This window comes from Macaca mulatta, chromosome 10 (genome assembly GCF_049350105.2).
Source record: "Macaca mulatta isolate MMU2019108-1 chromosome 10, T2T-MMU8v2.0, whole genome shotgun sequence".
NCBI classification, from domain to species: domain Eukaryota; kingdom Metazoa; phylum Chordata; class Mammalia; order Primates; family Cercopithecidae; genus Macaca; species Macaca mulatta.
The window spans coordinates 69,525,536-69,547,014 of NC_133415.1; the positions used below are offsets into that span (position 1 = coordinate 69,525,536).

General features: G+C 35.9%; 1 protein-coding gene across 4 annotated transcripts in view; it reads right to left on the reverse strand.

Moving 5' to 3' along the window:
- Window positions 1-21,479, reverse strand: part of MACROD2 (mono-ADP ribosylhydrolase 2) — a 2,066,868-nt gene that overhangs the window by 1,560,300 nt on the left and 485,089 nt on the right. For all 4 annotated transcript variants that reach the window (XM_028828674.2, XM_015149520.3, XM_028828673.2 and 1 more), the window contains exon 4: window positions 12,412-12,441. In XM_028828674.2, coding sequence (XP_028684507.2) covers window positions 12,412-12,441 — 30 coding nt within the window. The remainder of the gene's footprint in view (window positions 1-12,411; window positions 12,442-21,479) is intronic.

Genomic DNA, 21,479 nt, shown 5'->3' on the forward strand with positions numbered 1-21,479 from the left:
TAATTCAAAGCATATTTAAGATAATACTTGTAATAGAGTTCTTCTCCCTGTTCAAGGGAAAAGAGACAAACTTAAGAACTTTTTAGGTGTTTTATCAAAGTTATCTTGTATTATTTTTTAAAGGATGAATTAATCATTGGCATATCCTTTGAACTCTAGGGTATAAAGATTGGCATAAAAAATTTTAGGCCAAAGACAGGTATTCCTTGATATATACAAAGAAACACTAGACAGATTTAAGAGCACCAACCTAAATATTATCCAGATATACTACCCTGGCACATCTAAACTTGTGGGAGTTGAGATTTAGTACTGCTGCTGCCTTCCAAAACTATATACTGTACATACTTCAAATTTTCCCACTTTTATCATCTTCATTAGAAAGACTAGCTGTACCAGGACTATGAAGATATATTCTTGTATAACTGGTACATATGTTCCTAAAAGCTACTTTTCAAAAATAGAACTGAATTTTATAGGCTTAAAGCCATTATCAATTAAACCAAAAGTATCCTTAATCATTTTGTAATTAGTGGTTTCTGTATCTACATGAATACATTTTTAAACAATGTTTAGCAAAATAATAAAATAAAATAAAAACAAATTTTAGAATGCCCATAATATATTTATGCAACATTTTTAAACAATACTGTCTGTCATTTGCAGATACATATGTATATAAAATTGTGACAAACAAAAGTTGTACATCAAATGATAATGATTGTGAAAGAAAAATGAAATTGAGAAAAGAAGTCAAAGAGGACTTCAACTTTATAGCTTATTTTTGTTATTTATAAATACAACAAAATCCTCAGAAATTCTGATTATTGAAAATACTATTTTATCAGAATGAAGGTTAAAGAACAGGTACTGTAGAATATTCAAACTGAGAAAGAAGGAGAGACAAGCCTAGAAATTCCTAGCTTAGCACCACTGATTCTTCTATTCCCAGAAAATAACTCTTAGGGGTAAAGCTATTTCCAGAGGATGAGAATTAGACATAAGGATGAGTTGGAAATTCAAAGAAGAAAACCGGTTGCCCAGAAAAAATCAGAATACAAGGGTTTACAGACATATAAATCCATGGATATACTCCTTATTCCCCTAAGTAATATAAGTTAATTTGAACTCGTGAACTTACAGCACAATGATTAAAAGAGGAGGATTTGGAGTTGGAGAGTTTTAGTTAAAATACTGGGTCTACCCAATATTTTATTCATCCTAACCTCACTGAGCTTTTGATCTTCCATCTGTAAAATGAAAAGAATAATGCCTATCTACTCAGAATATTTAGATAATTAACATAGATAATGTATGTGCCATTCTTACACAGTGTCCGGCACAGAGCAGCACCCCATAAAGGTTAGTTATTACCATCATTTCTTTAGCCATCTGTCCAACAGCTAGTTGGCAGGTGCCTATTACATGTCAAATTTTCTACAAGATTCTGAGGATTCAGCAAGTGAACAAAATAGAAACAGTCCATGTCATTGTGAAATCTGTAATCTTAGAGGGAAGAGAGATAGTTACCAAAGAAAATTCAGTGACTTTGATGGAGACACAGTAGGGATAGTGCCCAACCATCTAGGGCATGCAGAGGGGCCTGCTAGAAGATTCCTAAGTAGAGATAATCTAATGACAGAGCAAGGCTTTTGTACTAATGGAGATGTAGAATTATTCCTTGTTTAACAAAATCTGACTAGTAAATTATGCTTTTTCCAATCATACTAGAAATGAAATCTGAAGCTTTGTAAAAGTCTTTTTGGTCTATGTCCTGCAAAACTGACCCTGCAGGCATGGACATCATACCACATTTGTAAGTGTGAGGCCTTTGGTGTGTTCCGCATCCAGGAAGTTGCAGAGTTAGAGGATTTTTAGTCTAGTGGGGGCTCTGTGCCCCTCATGGCTATTTCTGAGAGCTTTTCGTTGGTCTCAGAAAAATATGGCAGAAGCTGAGAGAGTATTTTAGCTACAACTCGTGAAAGATCACTTCTTGTTCATCTTCTCCTGGAGAACGTCCCAATATTGTACACTTCTTAGTCTTCTTGCATCTCTCTCCCAGTTGTTCATAGCTGAATCCACTGATTCTCTCCATGCATAAGCTCCACTCAACCCCAGTCCCAAAGCCAGTTTTGGAGACTCAGATTCTCTAGCAGCCTCAACCTTCTCTGAGCTAATCTGACTTGGGTCACCCTTTCAGACCTGGGGTCTGTATACTGACCTCAGTGGGCTCCAGGCTATTGCCAGGTCTCTCCTGCTGCCACTTAAACTCAGGGTCAGGTGTCCCTGTGAGGATACCTGGTCTTCCCTGTCACCTTCCAGGTTGCAGCACCACCCTTCCCTTGTGTACTCGAAGCTTCTGCTAGGTTTTTCTTTCCCTGCTTCTTTTTCCAGGCCTGACTGCCTGCTGGACACACACATTGGGTGGGCCATTAACTCTATTCTGTGGGATCCCCTGTTCCTCCCCAGCGCCAAGCATGTGCCTGAATAGAAAAATGCTACTGCTCCTGGTTTCCTTTCACATACCTTAAGAGATGGCCTCATCACCTGTCCTGTCCTGAAGACTGCATTAAGCTCATCTTCTCCTAGACTGGTAAGGTTGCATGAAGCTGGAATTCCTCATACTCTAGTATATAATTATTTTTGACTCTGGGCATTTAAATACTTGAAAGAAGCTTCCTTATGATGACCATTATACATACAGATGAAATGAACTACTGTTAGAATATTCCTCTATCTTTGTATGTAAAATCCTCAGATTTCTGAGGGGTTAATTAAAGCACAGATATCTATATTATCTTTCTGTAAAACAAATTCTCTTCTACTATACTCAGATATCTGGATTTGTGTTATCCAACAATTCAGTTTATTCCCGTTTATTTGGATATACCATTACCATATCTTGCAATTATCCAGCACCTTTCATCTTTCAGGTTTACACTGTAACATTAATAATAATGACAACTAGAGTAATAATCATTTATCTAACACTTTGTATGTTGGAAAACATTTTACAGTGGGCAATTAGTTATTCCACACCTGTAAAGTAGTTAGGTATCATTATAACCATCATTTTAGAAGAGGAAACTAGTACACAAAACAATAAATTTGTCCCAACTCATTAAAAAAATAATGACTTTTGACCAAAGACAGAGCTGCAGCAATAAAGGATCATGTAACCTGAGGGACCTGCAGTGCCTGTGACATGACCCTGAAAATCTTGAATTTGTTGCCATCAAGAACTGGCCAAATTCATACATCCCTATAGTATCTTCAGTTTGAGGGGTAAATGAAGAAGAGGATTCTTAACAGTGCCAAAAACGAAAAAGATTATAAAAGTGGCTCCCAAAGAAATTGCCCCACCTTGTATTACTGTGGAGCTACATCAGATAGTAAAAACAAAACAAAACAAAACAAAACAAAAATTCTTTTCCATAAACTGAAGGAATATAATGTAGTCATCGCGAAACATAATAGGCTTGACCTGCAGTATTTTGCTTGCAATTTGTTTCCTACTGTGTACTAATAGGTCGCATTCAGAGACTCTTTGGGGATGAGCGATTTAAATCAGGAACTCAATAAACTTCTCTTTTTTATAGTTTTAAAAATATTTTACCTTTAACACAAGTAGATAAGCTACACAAGCATTATACTATAGCTGCTATATAATTAAGAAGATATGTAGACATATCCTGGCACCTGTTAGAGTACTTCCTAACTTTAACATATTTGTTTGTAGTTATTATCTGAACTTCCAACCATTTAGGTGTCATTTAGCTAGCCTAACACAGTGAGAGAACTTATAAAGAGCCTAGAATTTTTACCAAGGTATTTCCACATCTGAAAAGAGGGTTTCTATTATGGTTATTTTTTCTTCTTTACAACCTTTGATTCCTATCTTTGAGCATAATTTACTAATCTCAACATTTTCTGAAAGAATGACTAAACATCTATTTGTTTAAAAAACCGTTAATTATGAAAGAAACATACAAATATAAATAATACATGCCAATTATAAAACTAATTTTTAAAAGGCAAACTCTAAAAATCAAAAGCAAAATGGAAACAAGTGACCTTAAAAGAGTATCCAGTTAAGAGTACCAACACATACAATTTTTCTTTAGTTAAACCTTATTGAAGCTAAAAAAAGAAAATAGAAACGCATTGTAGGATAACACGAGTATACATATTAGTAATATGATGTCAATGACAAGTTACTTGTAGTATGTTAAAGACAAATTATTAATAAATTAAAATCAAACTATGAAAAAGGAGAATGACATAACTGGTGAAATACCCTCAATATGGTAAAACACAAATGAAACAACAGGCTTTCCCTCTTTCCATGTGATCTATAGAATGTAAATTCTCTGTATTTCATTTCCCCATCTATTCAATTACATATTGTTCTCTTTATTGCCCATTTAAAGTAAATATATTTAAAGAAAATTATGAGATCCTGGCTATACAAACTTTTTAAAAACAAAAGATAATACTATGATAAAAATAATTACTGCATAAATATGAATATCATCCTCAGGTTGCCTGCTATAACCATTTCTGAAGTTTGGGGGGTTTTTTTCATTTAGAAATCACTTGAAGATAAAGAGATTAACTTTCCAAAGTAAACTGGTCAAAACCAAACTATATAAACATGTTGAGAATCCAGGATGAGAGACAGTAATATCTCAAAGCACCTACTCTGTGTGATAGAATGAGCCAGGGGTATAAAGATGAATATGAAATTACTCACTCTTAGGAAGTTTCTGCCTTAATGGAGGAATATACACTTCCAGGCTCAGGTATGGCTACAATGAGAAGGAGCATTTAATCTGCATAGGGTTGGCTTTTCAACAGGGATTTTCGGTGGGAAAGTTCACTTAGAATTGGGAGCATGTGTAGTAAACATGATGAATAACTTTGAAGTTTAGCTTTAGAATGAAGGGATCACAGTAACCAAAGTTAGAAGTGTAATAAACAAATTATGTCCTTGGAATTGCCGTTACCATAGGAGAGATCAAAGCAGACGCATGGCTTGGATTTTGAACCCTCTCCACCTCACCTTCCTCCACCAGGAAGAGCATCTGGAAGGCTTAATGACAAACAGCAGGCAAGACTAGAGCTACCATGGCTAAGTTAAACTTTTAAGAACAAGAATTAGACAAGCTCATGTAGAATGAAGAAAACACATACTAGAAATCCAACTGGAATGAGCAGCTGCAGAGATGGTCCCTAGACTGACAAGTAGGCGAGGTAATCAGAAGAGAAAGTAAAGCAGGGGGGAGCTCGCACTGGCAATGACCACCAGACTTTGCCCAGGTTACTCTGATGGAGGTTTGCCACCCACATCACCAGCACCAGAGTTCCTTTCTTTTTCTTTCTTTTTTTTTTTTTTTCGAGACAGAGTCTTGCTCTGTCGCCCAGGCTGGAGTGCAGTGGTGCGATCTCGGCTCACTGCAGGCTCCGCCTCCCGGGTTTACGCCATTCTCCTGCCTCAGCCTCCCAAGTAGCTGGGACTACAGGCGCCCAGCACCATGCCCAGCTAGTTTTTTGTATTTTTTAGTAGAGACGGGGTTTCACCGTGTTAGCCAGGATAGGATGGTCTCCATCTCCTGACCTCGTGATCCGCCCGTCTCGGCCTCCCAAAGTGCTGGGATTACAGGCTTGAGCCACCGCGCCCGGCCAGAGTTCTTTCTTCAGTTCTGCCCTAACACTTTTCACTCCATTTTAAGTGGCATGCTGGGACTGTCAAAGAAAACGGCTTAACCAAGGCCTGGATGATATGATGGCAGAACAGTGAGGAGATGGCAGAGCAAGATCTCTACAGCAAAGAGTAGGAGATACATCTGAATAGATCATGACGTTCTGCTTCCTGAAAACTACTACTCATCATTCAAGACTGCTCCTGTGTCACCTCTTCTGGGAAGTCTTCCCTGACCACTATAAACTGTTGACTTTCCTTCTTCTGTTTCGTTTTCCCTGCATGAAGAACCTATTTAGTTCTTAAGATATTAATGTGTAAATAAGTACTTATGCCTCTGGCTGCACTTAGTTCTAAGAATCTCACCTACATTGATTCAAGGCTAGTACACAAGAGGTAATCAGTATTTGCTGTTGACTGAGAAAGAGAAAAAGAAAGAAGGAAAGAAGGAGGGAAACAGGGAAAGGAAAGAAGAAAGTAAAGAAGGAAGGGAGGCAAGAGGGAAGGAGGAGGGAAAATGGGGAGGGGGGAAGGAGGGAGGGCAAAAGTAGGTTGGCTCAGTGTGTAACTGAGTGTTGTCAGACCTGGCCTGGCTCCTGGTCCCTAACCCCCTTCCCTCTTCTTCCTCACATCTGGGCCTCCTGGCCTCCTTTAGCAGGCTTATCCGCCCATAGTGCCCAGGATCAATCCCACCTAAGGCAGTCAAGATTTTTTTTTTAAGAGACAGGGTCTCACTCTGATGGCCTGGCTGGAGTGCAGTGGTGTGATCATGGCTCACTGCAGCCTCAACCTCCAGATCTCAAGCGATCCTCCCACCTCAGCCTTCCAAGTAGCTGGGACCACAGGCATGCACAGCCTTACCTGGCTAATTTTGATTATTTTTTGTAGAGATGAGGTGTCACTATGTTGCCTAAGCTGGTCTCAAACTCCAGGGCTCAAATAATCCTCCTACTCTGGCCTCTGAAAGTACTGAAATTACAGAGGCATGAGCCACCATGCCTGGCCGAGGCAGTTAAGATTTAAACCTTATTTTCTGTGGTTTAGCATCACATCCTTTCCTGCATCTCTGCTCCCAGACTGAGTAAAAAGGCCAGAGCCCCTGAGTTTCTCCTGCCATGCTGCTCTCTCTCAGGACTGAGAGGCTGTTGCTATTCCCCAGGCCCATGGCTGGGGCCCCTCCCCTGCTGAGCACAGGCCAGCTGGCAAACTCACTACTAGTCATGCTTGACTGACTCTCCTGAGGAGCAACCCCCAACACTCACCCTCTGTAAACTGCCTCAGTCCCTCACCGCTGACTGCTATCCTAGATTCCTCCCAGCATGCCTGAAGCTTGGCCACATCTGGAGGTTTAACAAGAGTGAAACAGAATCACTGCGGGATGTTGAGCACCGGAGTGATATATGCTGGGAAAGCCGTTGTGTATTTGAAGGGAGGGTGAGAAGGCGCTCCACTCTGCTTACGAATGCTTAAGACAAAATTTATGAAATCATTCCCTCTTAAACACATTCAAAAAGCCCTTTAAATGCTTTGCTCTTCATGTTAGGAATTCCAGGTAGCAACTCAGATTTTTTGTGAAGAGTTGTTTTCAGGGTATCTGTTCTGCCTTTTAAAGAAGTCATCCAATGCCCATTCTATTAATGTGAAAGCATCATTTTAACTCAAAAGACTATGCCAGCAGAATCCTTGGAACATCTGAAAGAATGTAGACAACTATAATTGCTCTAATAATTCAGCTGAACAGGGATCATGATTGGCCACAGGGAAAAGGCTGTGTTTATTGACCAATCAATACAGACAAACAATAGTAACTCAATTAATCTTTGCTGAATGAATGTGTGCACATATGTGTGTTCGTGTTTAGAAACAGATTATGGGTGTGTGGAGATGCACAAATACTATCTGTGATATAACAGCACTTGGTTTATGATTTCACTCTTCTTTTTTTTTCTTTTTTTTATTTCAATAGCTTTTGGGGTACAAGTGTTTTATGGTTACAAGGATGAATTGTGTAACGGCAAAGTCTGAGATTTTGGTGCACCTATCACCCAGGTTATAATTTTATTCTTTTTCAACATGCATTTTGGTACGCCACACAAACCGCCTAATTGTATGAAGGGACATTAATAACAGACAAGCATTATGAATCCTCTCTTCAAGGAGAACTGTCCAAATCAGAATGAGGGAGATTAGAGGAGCAGCTACTAACGCAAGGTACTGAACCTTGTCCATCTTTGGGCCTACTCTAAGGGGCAGAGGGAAAGCAGGAAGCCATCAGAGGTGGGAGGGCTCACAGTGTCTGCTCTGTTCTCACGGGCAAATGGCTTTGCATGCATTGCAGCTGGGGCTGACTGCATAGGTAACAGCACTTGCTTATTAGACAACAGTACTTATCTATTAACCTGCCACAGAATCAACGCAGGAATAAGGTATCGAATTACAGCATTGATGCGAATATATGTGTATATTTTTTATTTATGTGTATGTATATATGATTAAAATGGCAGCCATAAAGCTATGTGTACAAAAGACAATAAGTTACCACTCTGTCAGGAACCGTCATTTTAAATGTCTAGCATTATCCCTCAAGAACTTTGACAGACTGGAGGAGGAAGTACATCCCATAAACAATATCCTGCTTGGGTTCTATCAGCAGGTTCTAGTTTTGTGTTAAAATTATTACATCAATGAAAAAGAAAAGATATCTAAAGTAAGAGGCTGTAAATTTTGTTCCTGTCTATTATATAATGATCCAAAAGGAAGTGAGGAATTAGCTCCTTAGTTCTAATTTTTCTTTCTAATGCTACTTCTTTATATAATTTAAGACTGGTTACAATGATTTATATTTTACTATATATTCCAAAGGTACCAGCATCACAGGACCTTGTGCATGTACAACATTCTTATTACAGATGGGTGAACATGTATCTAAAATGCAATGTCTTCTAAGACTGAATCTCAAATGCACAAAAAAGGGATATGAAACTGAGAAGCAATCCAAGAGTACTGTAAGACAGTGCCATTGTATTGACTTTCAAGCTATCAATAGATCTTGAGACTTGTGAAAATAAGCCAAGGAATGCAACATTCATATCTTAACTGTATGTTTTCCTGTCCTCTCACTTATTTTTCCTGGTATAAACAGAGCTACCCATCTGTGCATAGAAAAGCAAACCTGGAGAGCAGAAGCATATTAAAAACCACAGTGCCAGGGCAAGCAGCCCTGGAGTGGCAGTCGAGAACACTGTCTTCTCATTCCAACCTTGCCCTATAAGCTATATAACCTTGAAGAAGTTTCTCTCAACCATTAAAATAACAACAGGTAAAATAATATACAGGATACTGTTGGTAATAATAATGGAAAGTTTGTCAAAAAATTAACAGAACTTAAAAGATTTTTAACACTAATGTAAATGTTTCCTGAAAAGTATAATTCAGTCACTATAGACCAGCTATATATTCAATTAAGAAATTAGTACATATCCATCTCTGCCTTCAACTTATCTATATATAAACAAAAATGATCAATTTTACCAAACAAATTAGTAAAATTGGTAAAAGTTACCAAATTTTAACTGAAATGACTGAGTAGAAGTAATCACATCACCTATGCTCATTACAATGAACTGTAGTCAGTGGCAATACATTCATAGAAAGATTGATATCTAGCTCAAAGATGAAAATTCACATCAATGTAAAGTAAATCTCTCACTTTAAAATCAGCACTGAGAGGATGATACGTGAACATTTTTTAAGTCTTTCAGGGGATCTGTCTCATCGGTGGTAAGCACTCAAAAAAGAACAACAAAATGCTAAGATTTTATGGCCAATACAATTCTGCATACAATAATTTTGTCTACATTTCACAATCAGGTACTACTCATACAGAATATGGGGAAAGTTCTCCTGAGGATCTAAAGAAAGGGACTTAGGTCCCATTATTATTTTTGTATGTAGTGTCAAATTTTCTTGATAAAACTGTTTAGTCAATTAAAAAATTATTCTCTTGAGGAACCTTTGAAGGGATATTAACTCATGTTGAAAAAAGGACTTGTTGATTAAATCCAAGAGAATTACATCAATTCAATTGCTTCTTATTAGATGATTACTAGCTGTTACTTTACAAATATCACTGAGAGGATTAAAAAGATTTGTCATAGAATCAGAAGGTCAAAAATCAGCTCAGAGAAGGCTAAAAATATTCCTTAAATTTAATTTTTAAATGCAGCTTTCCAAAAATCAGACGCATGTTTTAGAGCAATCTTGACATCTCCAGAAGTGCATAAATAAATTTAAACCTGTCAATGACCTACTTTAATGAAAGAAATTACAACCATCTTAAATACTTGTAATTTATCTTTATGATGATGCTGAGTTGCTAATTTTATTATTCAAAAAATTATAAATGATGACAAATTGAGCAAAATCAACCATCTAGAGGAAGACATTAAAATAAAGACTTTAGCTAAATAGAAAACTGGCCTATTCCTGAATGTCTTACCATTGCTAGACATTCATAAATCTTCTCACAGAGGAGAGAGGAATCATAAGAAAATACAAGCCAAATCACTAGAGTCAGTTCTATACACACCAACATTACATACATATATTTAAAGAAAGCAGTTTGACAATATAGAGGTAACCACCATGGCAGGTATATTAGGCTGCTTTCCTCAACCTCCACTGTCCCCTTCCTCCTTAGTAAACGGAACAGTAATTTTTCCCAATGAGTGTATTGCTTCTTGGAATAAAAGACTACATGCTAGGAATGAATACTGTCCAGATTCAAAGATAATGTGGGATTCTGCTTAAAGAAAACTGACTCATGTTTGGGAGCTCACTTTTTTTCATGTTTTGCCTTTCCTACTTCTTCTGACCTGTACCCATATTTATGATGGCTAGAGCTCCAGGAGCCATCCTGTACCCTGAGGTCATCTTAGTATGAAAGCCATGCACTAGGAAAGAACAGAAAAGTAAGAGCTGAGTCTCTGATGACACCACGGAATCACCATACAACCATTCCAGCCTGTATCTAGACTACCTTTACATGAGACAGAAATACATTTCTATCTCTTTTAAACTACTGTTACTTTGGACTTTAATGTTTTTTACTTTTTCTGTTATAGTGGCTAATAATTAGTCAAGTCAATTTTTTTAAATATTCAAAAGCAATAACTGAATCGTCTACCTAATTTGTTGTTTTAACTTGATGAATGTGTTTACATAGACTCAATTTTAACTTTCCTCTATGGTAGTAACAGTATTCGTGAGGTTTCTTAAAATACTAATAGATCTTGTAAGGAAATCAGCACTATGGACAATTTATCTTAATAATGTTTTCTTCACCTATTATAAGAGACAGAAAGAAAAAATTACTGGGAATTCAACTCCTAAGGAAAAATTTCCCTTCTAATTCCCCCCAAATACAATAATGAGTACAATGAAACATCCTACAGATTCATATTTTCTAAAATAACTTAGGAAAGAAGAAAAGAAATAGACATTTATGAATCCTGCACTATTCCATGACTTAGTTACTTAGCAGATATTTTTGTTTAATTCTCACAATAAACACTTTAGATAGTTAATACTGTCCTCACACTTTAAAGATGAGGTAACTGAGGCTTGGAGATATTTACTAACGCTTTCATGGTCTCCACACAGTAAGTCCAATTTCAAATCCCATACTCTTTTCATGATACTCTGGCATAGAACATGCATTGACATGTGATAATATGAAGAGCATTTTCTAGTTCAAACACTTATCTATTTTTCTTATGTCCAAGATTCTGTTTTTAAAAAACCAATTATTCTTACAGAGAAACAAAGGTTAAATGTTTAATTTCCAAATAAAAATTACAATGAAACCTCCTGATGAAAGCCTAAGGCTCTGCACAATCTATCTATTTCAACTGTGTGTAAGAAAAAAGAAAGAGCAAGAGAGGAAGGGAGAAAGAGAGTGACAGAGAAAGAGAAAACAAACCTAGTTATGTCCATCTGGGCCTTATATGAAAAGGACTCTGTTCTAATTGTATACTTTTTTCTCTCCTACTATATTATATATACTGGGACTATGAAAGCTTTCATCTTCCTAACCTAGAAATAAAAATACAAATAGTTACAAGATTTTAGTATCAAAAAAATTCCCAGTACAGGAATCTCTGTCTCCCTCAGCTCACTTTGATCTCCTTCTCTTTATCCTCTAACTGAGCAGAAAGAAAAAGCAGAGTGTCAACAGTAATTTCTTTTTTATTTTTCAAAGTAAGTGGCTGATATATTAAGCTCTCAGGCTACAAAGTCATGAAAAGCAAAAGAAAGTCATTATAGTGGAAAAAGAAACCACAGCCTCTAAATGTACTATTGTTTAGAATTCATATTAAAAATAACTCTGTAATATGTAATACTCTGTAACTATGTACACACATGTCATACATGTGTGTTCATATAGCTTATAGCTGTTAAACCTTATGCCAAAAGTAGAAATGCAAAGTTTGACAAGAAGAAAAGAGTACTGTGTATATCTTGAAGTCAATTAAAATAACATTTAACCAAACCAAGGTATTCATGTTATAAATTATTTTTGGAAGATTAACATTTTTGTGGTTGATGACTATAGCAAAATTTTCTTTGAAGTGTCACAGAAGTTACTAAACATCTTGTAGTTGGTATAGCAATAAAAATGTATTGTAAGTTAAGTGATGTTCAGGACTTACCACCTCCTCCTCCAAGAAGACTGGCATTTGCTGTTTAAAACAAAACATAACAAAAGACATTAAATAACATGTATAAGAAATATAGTATATCAGAGTAATTCAAGATAAATCTGATAGTGATCATATGTCTCATATACATACAGAAACATAAAATATTTACTTTCATTTAAAGACAGCTTATATTACTATTTTATGAGTTTGAAAATTAAAATATTTCACTATTTTTATCTTTTTCTCTTCAAATGGCTATTTTTATAATATATTTCTTTCTAATGAAATTAAACACATATTGAGACTGTTTTATTCTCAGTTCTGTATCTAAATTAATCTTCTGAGCTCTTCATTTTATCAAGTAGAATAGAACAATATTATTTAACCAATTTTAATGATTTCAAAGGACAATGTAACAAAAAAGTATTATGTTAATTAAGTTAAACATAATGAAACAAAGCTATCACAAAACATTTTGCAGTAAGAAATAACTCTTAAATAGTAACAATTTATTACTTTTTTGATTACCTTTTTTATTCTGAGGAAAGAAATAAACGTTAAACAGTGCTGTGGTATTTCTTACCTATTTATTTATTAGCCCAGCACACACATTTATAGGCGCTAAATTAAGTATAAAATAATTCCATTTGGATTTCTTTCACAAGGTCAAATTTTTAGGAAGTTCCATTGCAGGTTTCTGCTGAAGTATTAAACAATCTTATGCCTAAATTTATCCAAATATAATAACCAGAAAACATAATTCAATATACACTACACTGAGCTTTATTCCATAGAGTTCTTAAGTATCACAGGAATTATTTCTTGCCACCAAAAAACAGCCCAGCAGTAATACAAGGAAAGTAGGTAGCAAGCAAACTCCCCTTCTTTGTGAAAACTGAGTTACCAAAAGACTTAAACAAAAATTATGAAAAAGGAGTAGAAAGTCTTATACTTGAATTTTAGCATGCTGCCCACAGACCACCCATTTCATAATTTAAGAGGTGCAAATATCATTGTTAATGATTCAATCAATAAATAATGGATCATTTGAAGAACAAATGCCCATATTCACAGTTCTATGAGGTTAGATATGTGATAGCTTAGTGATTATTGTTACACTGAAGAGAATATCATGAAAATGCATGGAGACCAAATGCTATTTTCAATATGTCAATATTAAGAGTGTCAAATTTAGTCTCATATAATCTTCCAAGTATAGGACTATCTAATTGTTGCTCTTGCTAATTGCCCTCAGTACTTTTGTCACAAACATGTCCCAAGTAGCAATATCATTAATCAACCATAAACAAAACTCACTTCTGATGTCATAAAGTCATCTGCCACCCTATCACTCAGGTCTGCAAGTCCCTCTGACTTTACCACATGTAAGTATGTGATATTTACACAGACAGTAGCCAGAATTTAAGGTCCTGCCCTGAATCCAGCTTTGTAGCTTTTGAAGTGGTAACTTATTGAAGAGGCATGAGGACAGACATCAAGAATTCTACTTGGTCTCATATCCGTTAGTGGAAAAGAGAAATTTCATGATCAACCAAACATTTTCTAAAATCTTAGCTACATGCATTTATAAAACCACATGAAATTTCACACTCCTGCTGATTTTTTATTTTCATATTTGACTGAGAATTACCTCCCTATCTATAGGTTTTCCAGTTCCCTGGGACTCCATCTGTTGTCCTCCAATTTTCACATATTCATTCATAAGGAAAAAGGTATTTTTAACAACCAACAACAATAATAAATAGGAGCTCTTCACTTAAATTACCATGCTCAGTAGCACAGTAAGACAATATAGTCTATTTTCATCCAATGTTTTGCTCAATAAAGGTGGAGGTTGCCTGTTTTGAGAGCACAGCCCAAGGCCCATCTGTTTAACCAGGCACTTGTCCAATAGATGTGGATGGATGGGTAGGTGTAGGAATTGGAATTCCAGTTCTGGCCAATCATCAAGTTAGTTTATGTCCAATGTGTGTTCATGTATTTTACATAAGCGTATCCAGTAACATTTTAACTTCACTGTAGAACTATTTTACAAAATTTTGACACTCTACATAGTACACAATCATTTTTAAGGTAATTCCATGTGTATTACTATACATGTAATAGAATCTTAATTTAGGCTGCATAATCATATTCAAAAAAGTTCTGATAACTATAAATCCAATAAAGATTTTTCCAATGAATCCATCAAATTTGTCTATTTTATCTATTTCTATTCTCTAAAAAATAACAAAAAAGTTAACTTTATTAGCAAAAATGTCAAGGCACTTTTCTTCAGCAAAAGTGACATAAAAATACACAAGTAAAGGTGAAACTTTATTGTTATTTGTAGTATTACTTTGCCTCCACAAAGCACTCCAATAACTGGTTATCCAACATTCATTGGTCAGGTAGATTCATGTTACTTCTTCCATTTTACAGAAGTGAAACGACTTTTGTGTGTCTAAAATTAATAATAATTTAGTTTCTACTTCATTATCTCCAATAAATTGAGATATATCCCAATTAGATGGAAGCTTCTCCAAGCCAAGGTCTGAGTTTAATGGTTTGGCCTGCATCTAATAAATTTTCAAGACACGTTTTATAATAGTGAGATAATTGGTAGGTTTAGTCAATTTCTTCATTAATACAAGAGGGATTTGTTTACTGAAGTGTGTGAAGAAAGCAAACTTTGACCCTTTTTCTTCCTATAAAATCAAAGATTACTTAAGAAACTCTAAAAGCTTATTTGGAAATGCTTAGTAGGAATGCATAAAATATATTTATATCCCTATCTAAATTTCTTCCGAGAGGGAATTTTGGATATGCTTCCTATTAATCCTACTGTTTCACAGAGAAAGGAAAAGAAGAAAAGGAACAAAGAAAACTTGAAGTTCATGAACATGATGCCACTATTTTTAAAACAAGATTTAAAAATCTCTTCTCTGAGCATGCTTATGAAGCGAGACTATTTTAATTCATATTTCCCTGAAATAAAATGTCTCTTTTATTACCAGTGGAGGGAAGGAAAAAATCAAGTTACAGTAATTGTCTCAAAGATTGATTCAATGCAAAACTAAAATGAGCCATTACAAGATAATGAATCTGTGTATTGCACTTTTTCTTCCCCCTAAAATAACTTCACGCAAGGAGATGGAGTTTTACTGTTTATAAAGTGAAAACAACATGAACACAAAATGGAGAAAAGGGTTATCTGAAGCTAATTTCGTAGTGTAAAATATGGAGAATTGATTTCCAATACCCTAAACAAATGGTTCCACTTTTAAAGTTTATGAGAATTTTTTTCTTTCATTTGAACCTAGTTTTAAATTTTTTAATTAAAAGTATCAAATTCCTATAGCTATAAATATTCACTATTAAAGTATTAAAACAAAAAAAAATGAATACAATATAAGAATCCCTTTCCTGGGACAATTAGCCTAAACGAAAAATGATCACGGCAGTTGTCAATACCACTTTAATTTGTTTTTCTCAAAATACAAATGAAAAATGCTGGAAGAGGTAACTCATGTCAACCATGAGCCAGGAGGCTGAGGCAGGAGAATCGCTTGAACCTGGGAGGCAGAGGTGGCAGTGAGCCAAGATCATGCCACTGCACTCCGGCCTGGGCAACAGAGCAAGACTCTGTCTCAAAAAAAAAAAAAAAAAGTATTTCAAATACCGTTTTTTCTTTTTGCCCAGTAATTTTTATTATCTCCACAGCAATTGTTTGTTTTTCCACTCCATTTCCACCCCACCCAAGACTATCTGCCAAACACACAAGAGTCTGGGAAACGAGTCTTTAAACATTGATTAAAACTATTTGTGCAGGGTTTTGTTTGCTTTTCATCATTATAAAGGAAATTATACTTGTTTTCATCCTAACAGAATCCTGACCACCTAGTTTAGTTTATTTATTCTGCTTTCTTATTACAATAGAGCACATGGGATATCAAAAGGACTGTTGGCAAAAACTTCCCCAGGAGCTCTATTTAAAACACCAATTTCATTTACAACATGTTATCCCCAAAGATACAAAAGCTGAAATACCACCTTTCAGAATGGCATACATTATATTCCCTAGAGTTTGAAGCTCTTTAAGTAGGAAGTGCTAAAAAATCTGATCAATTAAAATCCCAAGCACATGCATGATTCTAGAACCACTTTATATAGGAAGCAACCATCTCACCTGACAGCTGTGAAAATACAATCTATGCAGACAAATACAGCTATCAATTTGGCAACAGGCCTCTGTCTATGCTTTACTAGATTTATACCTCCCAAACAAAATCAACAGAATGCTGGAGATTTTGGGCAATGGTGTAATTTCCTGCTTTGAAGCTGACAAAGCAAGAAAATTAAGAATAGGCTTAACTGATTCACATGTAGAAAATAGGCAATAAATACATGATTAATACTTTACAGTTCATGCTACTATAGAATTTGAAGAAGACTGATTATTCCAGTATCTGTGTTGTTTGTACAAGCTGTCACTCACTATGAAGCCAAAAATAGAATACAATGACCCCTACTACTAATAAATAGGTGAAAAGGCATCAGAAATTGGAAGTCTTACTTGGGATGATTCACATATAAAACAAAACAGAATTACTGTCGTTAAAGTACAAGGGAGGAGCTACAGCTGGTCCTGGTTTGCCTTACTAGGTACTCAATGACTTCTATGAATATCGTAGCATGGGCAAAAAAAAAAAAAAAAAAAAAACTGCCAAAAGCTAAACAAATAAACAAACAAACAAAAACCCCACTTATTTGGTCCAACCCGTTTATTTTACAAAAGTAGAAAGCTAAAGAGGATCAAAGATGTTGTTAACTCACTTGTCTAGGATCAGACCCAGAAGAACCAACCATAAAATAGTGTCAACTTAGATGTTTAATAATAACTCCCTCTTAACAAATTATAAATATATGTATGTGTCTCTGTGTGTGTATTGCAGCCCTCCTGCTCCCCAAAATTACATCCAAAGATGGTGATAGAAAACAACATGCATGGAGTCTACTGAATGTTACTTTACCCAAGATTGCCTAACTTAATTGTTAAAGGGTGAACTAAAGCATTAGCAGGCAATTCCTACAGTTCTATTATGCAATGCATCTAATGCAAAATGAAAGAAATCAGAATGTGCTACACACCAGTCATCCTTTATGACAGTATATTGTAGATCAATTGTAATTTTGATAATGATAATACTGGCTCAGTTACAAAAATGGGATTACTTGAGTAACGCAATCTGGGGCTTTCCCAAGAGTGAACGAGCATATCTAAATAGGGAAAATTTAGTTCAAATGTTTATTAGTTTTATGGTTATAATTATATGAGACACTTGAACAGTAATTTTAACTTGCCTTTGACAAGAAAGGTTTTAAATAAATACAAACTAATTTTCAATTTAAGAAATGAAAGACGTGCTTATTTGAGAGAATGTGATACGCTTTTAGCCTGATTAAAACATAAGCCTCAACATGTACCCATATATTCACACTTTTGGGGGAGCTGGCTGATTTGTTTCAATAAAACCAGAAAGCACCTTTAAAAAATATTATCTTACCTAGTTCCAGTATTTCATATTTCTTATAATATTATAGCATCCTCAATTCTCTAAAATAATGAAATAGAAAGTGAGATTTTTAAAAAGGTTTATTACAATTTTTATATTACACTTGTATTTAAACAAACAGGCCAAAAAATAGTTCTCAGTCTTAATAAAGATATACGAAGACTGAGATGCAAATGACCTCAAATGAAAAGGACCTGGGGCTAGTGGAAATGCATAGGATGATTCCCCTGAGAATTCTTATTACGCTGTAAAATCCATGAAGGCAGAGGCCATATTCGTTGGTATCAATGGTACAATGCATGATTCTTGGCACACAGTAGGTACTGAATAAATACTTGTTAAATATATAACAAAGGGAATGAATGGAAGATAAGAGAATGAGAGAGAAGGGAAGGGGAAAGGCATATTTCTGGGACAGGTGAGAGACCTCTGATAATGGATAATGACTTCTCTACCATTTTGCAGCCAAGTGAGGCTGTGCCAGGATGTAGCCAAGCAGATCTAGCTCCAACTCCAGACTCTATCATTGACCTTCAGAAAGTTCCTTAAACTCCAAATTAAACTCTTGGAGTTTCTGTGTCTTTTTTTTTTCTTTTCTTTTTTTTTTTTTTTTGAGTTTCTGTTTCTTAAAGAGTAATCATTTTTAATCCTCTCAGCAAACCTGACATGTGCCTGGCTCCATGGCATACATTCATGTGACCATATTGGTCACAGTACAGGTTTGCTGAGAGGAGTAAAAGTGCTAACTTACATGAATGCATGTCATGGAGCCTGGCACATGCAAAGGGTCAGTAAATGTCAGCTTCCCATTCCATGACCTGATTTACAGTGTCATTTCTTGCAACCAAGCTAGGACTTAACAGAAAACCTCTACTGTTTCAGACCAAGTCCAAAGTCTGGCAATTTGTGGGTCTGGGGCCATGTTCATCTTTGGGAATAGTTTTCTGTCCCCAATCTAAGATGTTCACTGCTATGCCCTCAAGGGAGTTTAAGAAAGAACTTGGGACTTATGTACAGAAGAGGGTGAGAAACAATGCCATCTTCAGATTTTCTTTTTTAATTTTGTGTTTGGGCTTAGGTCAATTAAACAATAATTCTGTAAGCCGGTAAAGTAAATGGATGTGAATATTTTGCATACTATCTTTGTTTTTCTCTTCTGGGTTATTTTGATTATTTAGTTCAAAAAGAATATTGGGGCTGGGCACAGTGTCTCACACCTGTAATCCCAGCACTTTGGGAGGCCAAGGCGGGCAGATCACCTGAGGCCAGGAGTTCGAGACCAGCCTGGCCAACATGGTGAAACCCCATCTCTACTAAAAATACAAAAATTAGCCTTGTGTGGTGGCACACACCTGTAATCCCAGCTACTCGGGAGGCTGAGGCACAAGATTGTTTGAACCCAGGAGGTGGAGGTTGCAGTGAGCCGAGATCATGCCACTGCACTCCAGCCTGGGCAACAAGAATGAAACTCTGTCTCAAAAAAAAAAAAATTGGCATTTTATGCCAGATAGCTCCTGTTTACTCCTCAAAACCCATTCTCTGTACTTGCCCCCCTTCTCTGCCCAAGGCCGCTGATCTAGGTACTTGACATCAAAAGGCCCTCTCTTAACATCTGTCTCTCCAGTTGGGTTCAGTCAGGTGGGGAGCCCTGGCAGATGACAGGAGAGATTAGAATGCATTTAACATTCTTTTACCTGGTTCACTTCCTGTAAGCTTATTGTGAATGGACTATGTCCCTTTAAAGAAGGTCACCGTTCTAATCAAGGTTCTTTACAACACGACTTTTTCTCTTTCTGGGTTCTGATATCCTCCCCCTCTCCTTGTCTCTTTGTGCCTTGGGTGGCAACAGCTGTGCTGTTGGTGGCCCCTGGTCCATGAAAATCTCCTCGAGGTTCTCCTACCCCACACCTGGCTCCAGCTCTTGAATTATTGTAATTTGACTGCATCATCTGTTTCCTGCTGGGACCTTGATTGAACAGATATGTTTTAAACAGACTGGTCACTGATGGTGGCTAGCCTAAATCTCATATTCCTTCAGAGGCTAACTCTCTTAGTGCAGATGGTTTTAAGGATGGCCCCTGTTCTATGTTTCCATTTGAAGAATGATCAATATAGCAGACTGTTTACTTTGTTAATTAAAAAACATAAAACACATAAGTATAACAAATTATATTTAAAACATATAAAATATAAAATAATACATACTCATTTGAACATGTTAAAGAATCAAGTATATTAAACAAACTCAACTCCTCTTGTCTACCATTCCCTTCCACACTTTTCTCCATGTTCTTGTAAATATACACAAATAGTTAAGGCTTCTGAGGTTATGACAAAAATAAAATTGCCATGCAACATAAATTTCTCGTTTATTAATAAATATATCATGGCTCTAACTAATGAAATAATATGTAACACACTATGAGATTCCAGAGTTTGAGTAACACTACTCCTATTACTGATGGGCACTTACATTGTTTCCAGTTTTGCTGTTAGAGATAATGTTCTAGTAAAAATCTGTGTGTTCGTGTGTGTGTGTGTCTGCATATGTGTGTGTGCATACATATACTGGAGTTTCTATAAAATAAGTTCTCTAAAAAGGGGCTCCTTGTATACTGTTGGTGGGAATGTAAATTGTACAACCACTAGGGAAAACAGTTTAGAGATTTCACAAAAAACTAAAAACAGAGGTACCATATGATCCAGCAATCCCACTCCTACGTTATACCTAAAAGAAAGCAATCACACTCCGAGGTATACCCAAGAGAAAGGAAATCAGTATTTCAAAGAGATTTCTGCACTCTCGTGTTTGTAGCAGCACTATTCACAATAGCCAAGATTTGGAAGCAACCTAAGCGTCCATCAACAGATGAATGGATAAAGAAAACATGGTACAGCTACACCATGAAGTACTATTCCATCAGAATAAGGAATGAGAATCTGTTATTTGCAACAAGGATGGAACGGGAGATCATGATGTTAAGTGAAATAAGGCAGGCACAGAAAGACAAATTTTGCATGTTCTCACTTACTTGTGGGAGCTAAAAATTAAAATAATTGAACTCATGGAGATGGAGAAAAGAAGGGTGGTTATCAGAGGCTGGAAAGGGTATTCAAGGGATAGAGAGGAAGTAGGGATAGTTAATGGGTAAAAACAATAGTTAGAAAGAATGAGTAAGAGATAGTATTTGATAGCACAACAGGGTGACTATAGTAAATAATAATTTCGTTGTACATATAAAAATAACTAAAAGTATAATTAGATTGCTTGTAACACAAAGGCTAAATGTTTGAGGCAATGGATACCCCATTTACCCTGATGGGATTATTACACATTGCATGCCTGTATCAAATAACATACTTCATATATATACACACACATACACACACACACCTACTATGTACCCACAAAAATTCAAAATTAAAAAAAAGTTCTCCAAAGTATTACGGGTAAAAGGACATACGTACTTTTTAAATTTAAGAGTTTAATAACATTATTTT